The 14,624-nt window shown below is 47.9% G+C and overlaps 1 protein-coding gene across 1 annotated transcript in view; it reads right to left on the bottom strand.

The window, feature by feature from the left end:
• FAIM3 (Fas apoptotic inhibitory molecule 3) overlaps positions 1–12,675 on the bottom strand; it is an 18,160-nt gene extending 5,485 nt beyond the window's left edge. The window contains exons 1-6 of the mRNA XM_011967119.1: positions 12,377–12,675; positions 4,082–4,417; positions 3,247–3,360; positions 2,048–2,270; positions 470–600; positions 3–128 (exon numbers count right to left, since the gene is read on the bottom strand). Of these exons, the coding sequence (XP_011822509.1) occupies positions 3–128; positions 470–600; positions 2,048–2,270; positions 3,247–3,360; positions 4,082–4,417; positions 12,377–12,413 (967 nt within the window). The 5' untranslated portion in view covers positions 12,414–12,675. The remainder of the gene's footprint in view (positions 1–2; positions 129–469; positions 601–2,047; positions 2,271–3,246; positions 3,361–4,081; positions 4,418–12,376) is intronic.
• Between the last annotated feature and the right edge of the window lie 1,949 nt (positions 12,676–14,624).

Below are 14,624 nucleotides of genomic sequence, written 5' to 3'. Positions count from 1 at the left end.
ACGAGCGCGCCGCGGGCAGGCGCTGTAGATGTTGTTTTGGGAGCGCGGTCGCGGCGACCCGCGGGTCCTCTGGGAGCTCTCCAGTACGCGCATCATCACGGCCAGTCGGCGGGCCCGCCTGGAGAGGGCTTCCCCGCAAAGTCACAGGAAGAGGGAGGAAAATGGCATCAGAGGCCCGTGCCACCTTCCCCAAACGAAAGGCTGCCTCCTCCCTCGGGCTTGGCAGTGTCTGACCTGGAGATGCTCCAAGCGTGGGGAATGTACGAGGCACCGCCTCGCCCTGCCCTGAAGACCAAAGGGCCCAGGGCGCTGTCCTCCTCAGACCAGTGGCCTCCACTTCCCTACACCCCAGGCTCCTCATCAAAAGCTCTCTGAGTTTCCCATGGAAGTTCAAAAGAGGGTTCCGAATGCTCTGGGCTCTTTGGGCAGCTCAGCTCTCCCTCCCCAAGCCCCCAGCCCAGCCACTCACCTTTCCTCCTTTCAACAGCGCTTTTCACCACCAGCCCCAGGAGTGCCAGCAGGAAAAGGCCCAGGATGGTCGAGATCAGAATGTGAAATCCTTGGCCTTCCCTCCCAGACCGTGAGCCATAGTCCAATGTTCTGGGGAGGGAAGGAAAGGTAGAGAGGGAGGAAGAGATTATTAAAGGAGGTAGGTTCAGGGCGTGCTTCTGTGTGGCCAACGTTTTTGAAGATGACTTACAGATTTGTCCTTTTGTTAACAGAATTCACTCCACTCCCCGCTCAAAAAGACTTGCATTTGGAGTCACGAAACTTAAATTCAAATTCATATTATGCCTTTTACTGGTTGTGTGATCTTGAATGAGTCTCCTAATCTCTCTGAGCCTTATCTCTTCGTAAATAGGTATAGTAAAATCTATTTCGCAGAACTGTTATGAGGATGAAATAAGAGTGGATATAAGGAATTTAACGCACCTTCCAATGTTCAGCACGTCAGTTTCTTCACGAGATTATTGCAGATATTGATTGGGTTAGTTCCTTATAATGGTGGGGAAAAGGATGTTTTTCTCATAGTGCTCCTTCTGCCTAGAAGTTCTCCCCTCAATTTTCTCTACATATTGAAATCTTACTTTTCTTAAAAGACGTTGTGTAAGTCCTCTTTTCTTCCTAATTGTGGTAAGCCAGACTGTGCGTGTGTGTGTGTGTGTGTGTGTGTCTGTGTGTGTGTGTGTATGCGCGCGCGCGCACGCGCGCGCGCTTTGGGTTTCCAATTCTGTGGTCATGGCTGTTTCAGGCTTTATCACAGTCAGACTTATGTTAGTAAGATCTGGATATTGCATACTGTCATCTTCTTGTATCTTCAGGACATAGCACAATGCCCGCTACATAGTAGAGAGTAAGAAAATGCTGGTTGGACTTGACGTTTTCCCTACTAATAGGTTAGGAATCAGGAGTCCTGGTTCTATTTGAAACCACTTGGTTCTCATGACCCCAGTTTCTCATACCTATAGAACCCAAATGATTTTGGAGGTCCTGTTTCTCACTAACACCTTTGTCTTTGCTTATGCAAAACCAGTTTTGATTATTGTAGGGTTTTTTTTTTTTTTTTTTGAGTCTGCTATAATGCTTCCCCCTAGTGGTATATTGCAGTACTTCCCTGGACTGCACCCCAGCCTTTAGACCAGTGCTGTCCAGGAGACATGTGAGTCACATATGTAATTTTAAATTTCCTAGTAGCCACATTAAAACAGTAAAAGGAAATGAGTAAAAGTAATTTTATATTACTAGTTTAATAGTTAAGTTTATTTTTATTCTCATTTAGTTCTTCCCCATCAAAATAGATTTGAATGAATCTGAGTGACAGGAAGAGCTGGGTTTCACTAGTTGCTACAGGATCAATGCTGGGGCATTGACAAGTGTGTTCTTGTTAAAAGAGCTAATGAGTTAATGAGCTATATTCACAGGTGGTATATTTCACAGTGGCCTAGAGACAAAGCTAAGGAGGGTGTCTAATAATGGGCATTGCAGTGGGTTTCAGTGGATCTCCTAATTCCAGCCTACATCTAGATCCTGGACAGTGTTCTCTTACCTCTGCCTGTGCAGCCTGGTGTGGTGGTTGTAGCTGGCTGTCCGAGGCTTGAGCAGCTTCTCCAGAGCTGAGATCTTTGAGGCTGTAGTGGATGGCAGGAAGGTTGGGGGCTCGTCACCTACTACTGAAGATGCTCTGGACACTCCAGGGTGGTGGGTGATTTGGGTGGTGGGGGAGGAGTGGTGGACTGGAGGAACCTTGGTCCTTTGAGCTGGTGTGGTAACTGCAGGAGGTAGCAGGAAAAAAATGATGTTCCTTTTATATACTCTATTCTCCAACAGGATTAGGTCACCACTTCTTTCCACAACATACCCTTCCCTTTTATGCAGACTACTTTTGTTCTTGCAGTCCTCGTGGCCTAAAATCCTTCTTAACATGCTATCCAGGCCTAGTCAATTCCAAGTATATTTGCTTCAAATACCATTTCTTCCAGGAAGCCTTCCCTGACTTCCGAGGTAGAAGAGCTTCCCCTCTGAGCAGAGGGAGAAGCTTTTTTGTAGTTCTATTCCCACTCTGCCTTGTGCTGTATTTGTGTGCTAATCTGTTCTCCCCCATCTCACACCTATCAGTCACAACCTTGGCTACACGATCTGTTCAATTACACTATCCCTCTTGGCTCTCAGTGGGGTTACCTAGTGTAATGTTGTTCAATTAATGTATCCACTTCATCGGCATATAGGATAATATGATGGAAATATTGCATGTCAAAATGCATTTAAAACTGGACAATGATATCAAAATGTAAAGGTATTCATTAGTATGAATATCCTTAATCTTTTAGTTGCAAAATAGAGTTAAAAATCATTAGATGCCAGCAGGTAGAAGACAGCCCTACGGGGAGCACGAGACATGATGATCTCCAGCTGGGAAATGTCTGCCCAGTCTTGGTTTCCGCAGTCATTCATAAAAGAGCTGGATTTTGTGAGTGGAGCACAAACGTCATTGCTTGTGGTGCCACCTGGTGGTAGTACGTAAGTTCTGCGGGTAGGACCAGGTGACCTGACTGTCGGACAGGCTTGAAGGATATGGACAGCAGATCTCAGGGAGGTATGTACCCTCTCTAAAGGCAGGGAATACACACCTAAGACTCAGCTCAGCTCTGCCAGCCACTCTATGAACTGAACATAGACCCCCTCCTCCGTTTTCACACTGCCACAGCATCTCACCCACCTCTCCTACCCTCGCTATGATGAACTGACCTCTGGTTACGACTTTGGAAGAACTGGCATATGGAGGCATCTGGAACAAATAGGGCAGATGAAACCATTTTGGAGTCTCAGGCATTGGCTGCTCTTCCCATGATGGCCCGTATTCTATTGGAGGGAAGCAGAATGTGTTGGTGATCTCTAGGAGGAGACTGAGGCTTGGGGAAGGGTCTGTTGGTGTAAACTGAAGCTAATTCAGCCAAAGTGGATGACAGTGAGGGGATGAGGGCAGGGTCCACTGAAAGAAGCAGAACAGGAGCTGGGTTGGGGGCTTCCCTGGAGGAAATACTGGTTCCCCTAGTCCAGTCAACATTCCCTGCAAAATCAGCAGAGGTCATTGGGATTCTAGGCTGTTAAATTACTGTTGCATATGTGTGGGGAACTCGGTGGAGGAAAGGAGAAAGGCAGGATTCCAGAGAAATAAAGGATCAGGTCATAGAGTAATAAGATTGGCCTATAAGTGTGGCTGGGTAAATTAGTGTCTTTCCTTTATTTCTCATGGGACAATTACATAGGATAGTTAGGTCGCTTTGCTTCCAATTTCCTCCATCTCAGAGCGTCTCCTCAATCTCAAGCCCCCACTCCCCTCATGCCCTGGGTAGGATGGACAATACAAAGAGAGTGCCTATCTTGTTCCTTACGTCCATGTTGGGTAGAAAATTCTGTGGACCATGAAGTTAATTGACTACGAGGTTTCATATGGATCTCAATCATTATGTGGCTTATATGGCAACAGTGTCAGAGTCTAGGGGACTGTTACAGTTAGATGACTGTCCCAGTCTTCCCATTTTCTGGGTAGTCTGAGCCTCCAATCAGCAGAGGAACCTACCACTGTGGACATTCAGGGTGACTTTCTGGGTCTTCCCCCTGTCTGTGTTCCTGCCCGCTCCACAGGCATAGACTCCGCTGTCACTTTCGGTCAGCTGTGTTACCTCCACTAGGAACAGATTCTTGCGTGGGTATTGCTTCAGAGTGACTCGGCCCTTGTATTCCATCTTGATGAAGTTGGTGGTAGATACCACAGTACCACATGTTCCAGATTCAACCATCTCCCGGCACAGATACATCCTCACATGCATTTCAGGAAGTGGGCACTTGATGGTAACTGATCCGCCCAGCTCTCCCTCTACCTTTACTTCTGGGAGGATCCTCAGGGCCCCTGATACTGCAGGGAGAAGAGATTAATGCAGAGGGAGCCCCATCTCTAGCTATATCCCAGCCCCATCCATTTCCCAGCTCCAGCTCTCTCGCCAACCATAGCCCAAGACCCAGCCCAATCTCACATTCATCCCCAGATCTAGCCCTGTCCCCATTATTAGCCTTGCCTCAGCCTATCCTTAGCCACAGCCTTATCCTCATTTCTTTTTTCTTTTTCTTTTCTTTCTTTTCTTCTTTCTTTCTTTCTCTCTTTCTTTCTTTTCCTTCCTTCCTTCTTTCCTTCTTTCCTTCCTTCCTTCCTTCCTTCCTTCATTCCTTCCTTCCTTCCTTCCTCCCTCCCTCCCTCCCTCCCTCCCTCCCTCTCTCTTTCTTTTCTTTTCCCCTCCCTTCCTCCCTCCTTCCCTCTCTCTCTCTCTCTTTCTTCTCTCTCTCTCTCTCTCTCTCTCTCTCTCTCTTTCTTCTCTCTCTCTCTCTCTCTCTCTCTCTCTCCCTCCCTCTTATAGGATCTCACTCTGTCACCCAGGCTGGAGAGCAGTGGTGTGATCATGACTCACTACAGCCTCAACCTCCTGGGCTCAAGCAATCCTCCCAACTCAGCCTCCCAAGTAGCAGGGACTACAGGTGCATGCTGCCATGCCTGGCTAATTTTTGTCTTTTTTGTAGAGATGGGGTTTTCATTATGTTGCCCAAGCTGGTCTCGAACTCATGGCCTCAAGTGATCTGCCTGCCTCGGCCTCCCAAAATACTGGGATTGAGCCACTGTGCCCGACCCTTATTCTCATTTCTACCCTTAGTCTCAACTTCAGCCTCGTCCCATCCCCAACCCTACCCACAACCTCAGGCCAGCTCTATGTTCACCCCCAATCCTATGCCCTAGTGTTACCTTAATTTAACCCTCAACTTTGGCCTCACCACCGAACCCAAACCCATAAGGAGACAGACACGAAACCCTTGAGATGATAATCAAAAGTATATCTCCCACTCCAAGGAGACATAATATGCCTCAGGTGACCCCAAACAGCACACAGTCCCCATGTGACCTCAGCGTGGTGCTGGCAGCATGGTGTGGTTGTGTTGCAACAGGTTTTCCTTTCCAGTTTGGTTTCGCTCAGCTGCATCCATCCAGCCATTCGTCTGCAGTTCTATTTATTAAATCATTCAACAAGCGTTTATTGAATGTCTTTCCTGTGACAGTAAACCAGCCTGCATTCCTCCCTCAGGAACAAATCATTTAGTGAGTGATACCAATCAATGGCCAGTGAGCAGTGTAATACATCCCATGAGAGAGATCGCACGGGGTTCCCTGGAAGGAGCGAACCCGGGCACCTGATGTAGGCTGTTGCGGGGGTGGCGTGGTTGGAGGAAGGCTTTCTGGAATAAGCGATGTCTGAGTTGTGACCTGAAGGAATGGGTATGGAGGGCAACTGAGAGTGACGATGCTCATCACAGAGGCGGGGGACATAGGAGGGGAATTGAGGGTGTGTGTGCATGTGTGCATAGGTGTGCACACACTGTATGTGTGATGGGGAGGGATAAAAGATATGGTTCATGAGTCCCTGACATCATAAAGCTTATGCTTTGAGTGAGAGAGGTCAGGTCTAATGCACTTGAGTCAGCTGCAGAAGAGGGTAAGGCCATGCCTGAGTAATTGCCAACTAAGTGGATCCCGTAAGTGTCTGCATATTTCTGGGAAGAAAGTTCATAGGGTAAAGCGTGTGCGTGTGTGGTGAGGTGGGGCTGGAAGGCTGAAGTGGAAGAGAAGAGAGTCTTCCAAACAGCCAGAACAGTCCCCTAAAAGACCAGGATATGAGAGAGAACATAGCATGTCCATGGGCGGAGAGAAGTTTGCAAACGTACTGAGATTTATCCACAGGGCATGCATTAAGAAGAGCACTAGGGAGTTTAGTCAAATGAGAGTCAGGGGAAGCTTAGGAAACAGGTGGGGATTGAGACTTTGGGATAAAGACATGCTGGGCAAAGGGAAGAATTCTGACAATGGTAAAGAGGTAAAAACAATTGTGGGAGCAGAAAAGGGGGTTGGAGAGGGTGGGGAGGGTTAGAGAGGGAGGATGTACGGGAGCATGTTGAGATCTAAAAGTGTAGCTGACATAAACATGGTAAAGACTACAGAAGAGGGTAAGGCCATGTCTGATTAATTGCCAACTAAGGCAGATGGACCAGCCAAAAACATGAACTCTGACATGGAAACCCTCACATGAAAAGCCCAGCACAGCTTTAAACCCACTGGAAATCAAGTCATGAGGTAGCCTCACAACTAGACATTGCAATGGAAAGGTGACCTGTCACAAAGTGTCAATCAACAGACAAAGACACAATCAAAGGGAGGTCTGGAGGAATCACTTTGTGCATCCAGACAGCCCCCACCTGTGTGGGAAGCTGAACGCCGAGGGTGGAAGCACATGGAAGTGTTTGAATGAGACTAACCCAGCCAGGAGGGAGGTGTGAATGCCACTTTCCCAAGAGCAAGATGGTACAAAATGGGCAGGGGGAAGATAGCAGAAATGGGGTCATCACCTATGTAGCAACCTCCAGCAGCCTCAGGCTGCCCAGGGTTGAGCTTTCGGTAAATCCCTGGCTTACCTGTTCAGCTCCTTGTGCAGACCCTGGATGGATGAAGTGCAAGGAAAGCTACTGGCTATGCTGAGCTCTGGTCCACAAGGAAGCAGTAGCTGGTGATGTGAAAATGACCAGACCCCAAGAAAAAGAAACTAGTTATCCTCAAGTTCATGGTAGCTTCTAACCTATTCCCAAGACTTAGTAAAGCAGATTTTGAAAACAGAGAAAAGACAGATATAAGCTACTGGTTTAGGCATCTAAAGTAGCACAGTGTGCATGAGACTCATCTGAGGAGAATGGCTACAATGCAGACGACCTGATCCTGTGCTTAGGAATGGTGATTACATGTATCTGTGGCATGGTCTAGAAATATGTGTTTTTCAACAAGTGTCCCAGGTGCCCTTGCATTTCTGCAATCCTGGGCTATATAACATTTACAAATGATTCCGGGGAAGAAAAGGAGGAACTGGAGAAGGCTTCAAAAGGAACCAACCTGTTCAATAGTAATATTTTTGAGAGGCTGCTAAGTGACATTAATCTCTAAATTGGTGACTTGATTTTCAGTGGTTATGATAGGGAAGAGGGAGAAATGTGGCTTAAAGAATCACTCTCAATATATAACTGGATGTAAATACATGATTCGAAAATGGGAAAACATTTTCACCATACAAAATAAGGTCAAGGTTCATAGGTCCTTGGTGGCTGGGGAGCTCTGGAGAGGGACTCTGGCACCCACTTAGGGGTGATTTTCCAGTGGAAGTGCAAATGAGGACCTAGTCAACTCAAATCAGAGCAGATCTCAGGAAGAGGAGAGTTGGCCTGTGATTTTTATGTTTATCAAAAGGGGCATGGATTTTTTTTTAAAAGGATGAGAAACATCCCACTCAGCTTCTTATTTCCAAATACAGTAGCCTGGGTGTGTCCAGGCCTGCAGCCTGTCACAACGAATGAAGTGTCTATCTCCTTTCAAAGGCCAGCCCCTCCACCTGTACCCTGAGTCCATCATTCACATATGTTTTAGTTCTTCTTGTCTGCAATGATCCTGTTTCTTTCTCTGGCTATTGGAGAAAAATGGCCTTCTCATCTAGCATTGCCATAGCTTACACACATGTCCTGCTATTGCCCATCTTTTCTTCTTCTTCTTTTTTTTAAGACAGGGTCTTTCTCTGTCGCCCAGGCTGGAGTGCAGTGGTGCAATCTTGGCTCACTGCAGTCTCCACTTCCTGGGCTCAACTGAGGCTCCCACTTCAGCCTCCTGAGTAGATGGATGGGATTACAGCGCCTGCCACCACACGTGGCTAAATTTTTGGTAGAGATGGGCTTTCACCATGTTGCCCAGGCTGATCTTGAATCCCAGCTCAAATGATCCATCCACCTCGGCCTCCCAAAGTGTTGGGATTGCAGGCATGAGCCTCCGTGCCTGGCTTTGCCCATCTTTAAAAACTCCCCAGTTGACCTTTGCCTCCCCTTCACCTGCCAACACACCTCTTTATTCTCTTTATCAAACCAGTCATCAAATTTGCTAAATCAGATTCACTTCCACACCTCCCAATTTCTCTTCAATCCACTCCTATCAGAATTTCGTGTCCAGTGTTCCGCTGAAACTGCTCTTGTCAAGTCACTGAAGTTCTCCTGTTGCCACATGTAATGGTTGCCTCTTTATCTTTGTTTCCCCTCATCCTCTCAGCAGCGGTTGACAGAATGGAGCCGGCCCATCTTGAAACACACCCTTGGTGTGGCTTCCCCAGTGCATACCCTCAGTGGTGGCTCCCTGTCAGCCTGCGTTCTTCCTCTCCTTCTCTCCCACCTCTCCATACTGGCTAGCCCAGGGCCTGTGCCTTGCACCTGTTCTTTTCTCTGTCCTCCTTCCCTCTCTGCCCTCACTCGCTCATTGACTCCCATGGCTTTTATGGCTAATGCTATAGATTCCATCAAAACATGATCTCCAGTTTTACCTCTGAGCTCCAGACTTGCCTCTGACGTCTCCACTCGGACCCTACTTGAATGTGTATGATATATGCCAAACTTAGGACAGCCAAGAAAGAACTGATTTCTCTTCCAAAACCCTCACTTACTCTTCCAATGATCCCATCATCCACCCAACTGCTGAAGCCTAGAACTCATCTTCATGTCAAAGAATAAAGAATAAATTTTAAGTGTGTGTGTGTGTGTGTGTGTGTGTGTGTGTGTGTGCTGGGTCCCAGCATCAAATGTATGTATGTATATATGTTTGTATGTATGTATGTGTGTATGTATGTAGTATTGGTCAAGGTAAAAAGGTTTGAAAGCTCACACTGCATGACACTGCCTTGCTTTATTAAAGAGCTCTAGACAGGGCTCCAGGCAAAGTGGCCTACAGTTTGTGCCTCATGTACTAGGCCCTAGGGAGGCCCACCCCAGCATTTGCAGGACCTGGGGTAGGAGTACAAATTAAGGCCCAAATACCGTATATCTGAATATTTTTAAGTTATAAATCAAGTGAATGAACTGTTAAATAAAATTCCCTTTACTTACCTAGCTTGACAAATGCACCCTCTTTGGATGTTCACTCTACTCTGTGGCCATGCAAGGAAAACAACCCCAAGCTTCCTGCCCCCAGCCTCTGCCCACCTTCCTTCTCATCCCTTCCTCCTGCCCACAGCACAGGGGTCCTGGTATATACATAGTAGATACCTCAGCTTGCAAGTACAGTCTTTGTCCACTCCCCACCTTCTTCCCAAATAGCCACCTGTGGCCACCTTTTATAGGCCAGGGGTCAATCTCAAGAGGAAGACCCAGGATAGAAGCTTGCACCATCATTGAAAAGGGCCCACAGTCATGTGGACAGGGAATTCTAGTTCTAAAAGAGAGTTTGGGTAGGGCATGCTGGCTGGGGCCTGTAATCCCAGCACTTTGGGAGGCTGAGGCAGGCTGATCACTTGAATCCAGGAGTTTGAGACCAGCCTGGGCAACATGGTGAGACCCTATCTCTATTAAAAATACAAAAATTAGCCAAGAGTGGTGGCATGTGCCTGTAGTCCCAGCTACTCAGGAGGCTGAGGTGGGAGGATCACTTGAGTCTGGGAAGTTGAGGTTACAGTGAGCCGTGATTGCACCACTGCATTCCAGCCTGGGTGACAGGAGTGAGATCCTGTCTCAAAAAAGTGGGGTTGGGTGTGGGCTTGGGGCGTATGCATCTCCCTGGCCTGTGAACTCCTCATCCTGTGGGCATGGGCATGACTGGAGGAGGGTGGGGCCCATAGTGAGATCCCTTTTGGCCCACCTAGAATGGGGGTACTTCTCAGGACAGACTGAAGTCGTGCAATTTGAGGATCCTTCATGCCTTTAGGTCTTCCACTCCCCACCAAATCCCCTCTTCCTCCTCAGGCCTAAGTTTAGTTAACCATCCACCATACCCTCCTATGTCCTACGGCCTCTCACAGTGTTTGATGTTTCATGTAAACTCCATTCCACTGGACTTTTAGAGATTTTCAATCTTCAGCTCAACAAATACCTGCGTTTCTTTCATACTCAAGACATCGCAAAGAAAGCAAACATCAATAGGAAGCCATTTCAACCCACAAGGAACTTGTCACTGAATAAGCCAAATTAAGATGGACACATATTAAACATAATACAAGGCAGCTATTGGGCTCAGAAGAGGGGCCTCAGGAATGTCTACAAGAAGGAGGTGAAGTTTGAGATGAACTTTGAAGAACCCATAAAAAGTGAAGGTGACCAGGTGTGGTGGCTCAAGCCTGTAATCCCAGCACACTGGGAGGTCAAGATGGGTGGATCATCTGAGGTCAGGAGTTCAAGACCAGCCTGGCCAACATGGTGAAACCCCGTCTCTACTAAAAATACAAAATTTAGCCAGGCACGATGGCGCACACCTGTAATCCAGCTACTTGGGAAGCTGAGGCAGGAGAATCGCTTGAACCCAGGAGGCGGAGGTTGCAGTGTGACAAGATCATGCCACTGCACTCCAGCTGGGGCAACAGAGAGAGACTCTGTCTCAAAAAAAAAAAAAAAAAAAAAAAAAAGAATGGTGAAGGTGAGAGGAAGGGTGTTCCTGGTCCTGGCAGAAGGCACAGCATGGGCAAGGGCATGGTGGCAGGAGTGTATGGCTTGTGTTCAAGGAGAAGTCCTATTGGCCGGAGGTTAAGAAAGTGTTGGGGAGTGTGGTAGACTCAGAGTATGAAAGAGGGGTACAGGGAGGAGTGTACATTGACTTCAGTAGGCAGTAGAAGTCATTAGAGGTTCTTGGGAGAGGTAATCCTGTGATTAGAAGTCAAGTTTAGGAAAATTAATCTGGTGCTGCAGGCATCCTGAGTTAGAAGAAGTGGGAAAGATAGTTAAGAGGGGATTGTGTGTTCTTTTCCTGTTCATTTCCTCTGTTACCTTCCTAATGTCAATTGCTGCTGCTTCTTATCCCGGTAGATAGGGATCTAGAAACTGCACGATTTGGCCATTGATTGGATCAAGGTCTGAATGAGGATAAATCAGAAGAGGTGGTAATTAGCCATTCTGGCATTTTGTGGCTGATGATCAGAGATACTTCAGACAGGTGAAATAGCTGGTTCGGATGGTGATCAATGAGGAGTTTGAGGTAAGGTTAGGTGGGCTACATTTCAAATCTCAGTGGAATATTGAAGTAGGGGTTGCCCAGGAGACAGCTGTAAATTGAGATGTGGAATTCAGGAAATAGATTAGAGCTACTGAATGGATTACAGAGTTTTCATTTAGGGTTGAAAGCTGGAAATTCAGGACTGAAAAAGATCTGTGAAAAGAGCATAGAGATAAGAAGAAAGAAGTATGGAGACACTCGCTTCAAGATCCCATAATAATACGCAATACATTTAGGAGAGATGACACCTTCAACTCTTAAGAGTTAACACCTGGCTGGGCACAGTGGCTCACACCTGTAATCCCAGAGCTTTGTGAAGCTGAGCCAGGAGGATCACTTAAGGCCACAAGTTCAAGACCATCCTGGGCAACACAGCAAGACCTCAACTCTACAAACAAATTAAAAATTAGCTGGGCATGGTGGCATGCACTTGTAGTCCTAGCTACTAGAGAGTCTGGGGTGACAGGATCACTTGAGCCCAGGAGTATGAGACTGCAGTTAGCTGTGATCACACCACTGCACTCCAGCCTGGGTGACAGAGTTAACACCTGACTGAAACAGGAGAGTGTCTGGAGTGGAGAAAGGAGCATTAGCAGAGCCCTGGGAATGAGTGAGGAGGGCATCCAACACCTCACGTGGCCTCCATTCTTGCCCTACCCTAGGTGTTGGTTTGCAACTGAATCCATCCAGAAACATCAGAGCTAGAGCTACCAGGCAACTCTTCTACTTGTGGCCAATTCAAAACTCATTCAGAGGTCTGAAGTGTTTCCCCATAGTACTTACCTGGCAGGAAGTAAAGTGACCAAAGCCAGAGGTCCATTGTTCCTTCTAGAGTGCAAGATCCACCCAAGAGCCCCTAGAGAGGGGGATGGAGACACGCTGCTTACTCAGGAAGCCTTCACAATCTGGAGCTAGAAAGAGATTTCTAGCCCCCACGAGGAACAAAGCTTCACGATGAGGAAATGACAACCTCCCTTGTTTGCTAACTAGTCTTAGGCTAAAAAGAGAGTGCTGACAAACCGCAGAGGAAGTCAGGAGCTGAGAAAACATGTTATGTGGAGTAAGAAAGGGTCACCCCGCTCAAAAGGCATCTAGGAAGTTCCTCCAGACTATTAGCAGCGACCAGGCCTGATATTCCTTTGTCTTGGTGCTTTTTCTTAGCAGGGCCTCCCGTGCTTTCCTTATACTCATTGGTTTCCGAGCTGGGGTCATTTGCTTTCATTTGGCCTTCAGGATAAAAGAGCCTTATCACCAATTTTCCCTACCTGAGAAAGGCTATATGGGCAGATGCTTGGGCCTGAAGTCAGAAGATGCTGACTGTAGTCCTTACCAGTCACCAGTTAACTCATCTTTACAAACGTTTTTGAGCACCTACTATGTGGGGATACTAACTATGGACTTTGAGCAATCCATTACTTTTCTCTGAGCCTCAATTTCTTCAATCTAGGAAATAAGTGAAGCTGGGACTAGATGGTCCCTGGCATTCCCTCCTGCAGAACATAGTTCCTGGGGACTTTACCATAGCTCCGCAGCACCTCAGCCATCCGTCACCCTTCGTCTCCCCCAACTGTCCCCACAAGGTGCTGCCCTGTGGCAAGGGCTCAGGCCTCTGTTCAGTGACCACCAGGGCAATATAAGAACTGGGCTGTGACAGGTCATCCAGCCACTTTGCCTGAAGTCACGGCAGCCTGGTAGAGCCCTCCTTCAGGACCCCAAGGGCCCAAGGGTAAGTCCCATGACTGATGGAGAGAGATGCTGAGGCCACAGGGCATCTTGGGAAGAGTTTTGGATGCAAGTCAGAAGACCTCAGGTCTTGTCCTGCCTTGGCACTTTCTAGCTTTGGGCAAATTTCCCTGGGCCTCGGTTTTTTCCTTGATAAAGTAGGGATTGCCCCTGCCCTGCCCACCTCACATGGCTTTTCTGAGGCCCAGCGGAACCCACAGGCATGGAAGTGGTTTAAGCAGCCTTCATTGTGAGCTGCGCAGGGGTGTTACTTATAAGGGCATTCCCAGGGCTCTGTTTCTGGAAGTTTCATCCCTGGAGGTCAGTTCCCAGGGCCCAACCTCAGGTGCAAGGACCTCTTGTGCCCCTGGAGGATCCAGGTTATTCTCATACTGTTTCTGGGGAGGGTGTGACTGACAGAGCCGATTCCACAGTGATCATGTAAGCCACTCCCTGCTCGCCCCCACACAGCAGACTTGTCACACGTTCTCCAAAACAACAACATCCGCGGTGGAAGTTGAATGTGAGGCTCAGAGCAGGTGCAGAGGAAGTGTGTGTGGGGGTTGGCAGCATGCCCTGCCCCATCCCTATCTGAGTCTCCCCTGGCCCAGAGCAGCTGCGGTTGTGATGTCCTCCAGCCCCGAAATGGGCCAAGATGGCAGAGGGCAGCCTCGGGCCTCTGCTTAGTGAGTGCCAGAGCTCCGAGCTGGGATCAGCCCCACTCTGCCCTACTTAGTGGGCTCTTCCCAATGCCCCAGAGCTGTCACACAGCTGGGCTTCACCCTGCGCTGAGCTCGAGGCCCGGGGCTGTCTTGGAGAGACAGAGAAGGAGAATATGAGTGAATGGACATGATGTGTGTGGGGGCAAGAGTGTGTGAGTATGAATATATGTGTGAATGTGTGAGTGTGTGGTGTGTGTTGTATGACTGATGTTTGAGCGTGTGAAGTATGGGTGGTGTGTGACTGAGGTGTGGTGTGTGAGGGTGCAATGTGTGTTGTGTGGTGTGTGTGTGTGGTGTGTCTATAGTGTGTGTGTAGTGAGAGTGTGAACATGTAGTGGGTGGCTAAGAGTGTGTGAGTGTATTATGTGTAGCGTGTGTGAATGTTTGATGTGTGGCAGTAAGTGTGTGATGTGTGTAGTGTGTGAGTGTGCAAATGTATGATGTGTGGCTATGAGTGTGTATGTGCTGCGTAGTGTGTGTGAATGTAGGATGTGTGGCTGTGAGTGTGTGATGTGTGTAGTGTGTGTGTGTGAAGATGTGGTGTGTGGCTCTATGTGAGTGTGTCCTGTGGAGTGTGTGAGTGTACA

The sequence above is a fragment of the Mandrillus leucophaeus genome, unplaced genomic scaffold (genome assembly GCF_000951045.1).
Source record: "Mandrillus leucophaeus isolate KB7577 unplaced genomic scaffold, Mleu.le_1.0 Scaffold1194, whole genome shotgun sequence".
Taxonomy (NCBI): domain Eukaryota; kingdom Metazoa; phylum Chordata; class Mammalia; order Primates; family Cercopithecidae; genus Mandrillus; species Mandrillus leucophaeus.
This window is presented reverse-complemented; position numbering and strand designations above follow the sequence as displayed.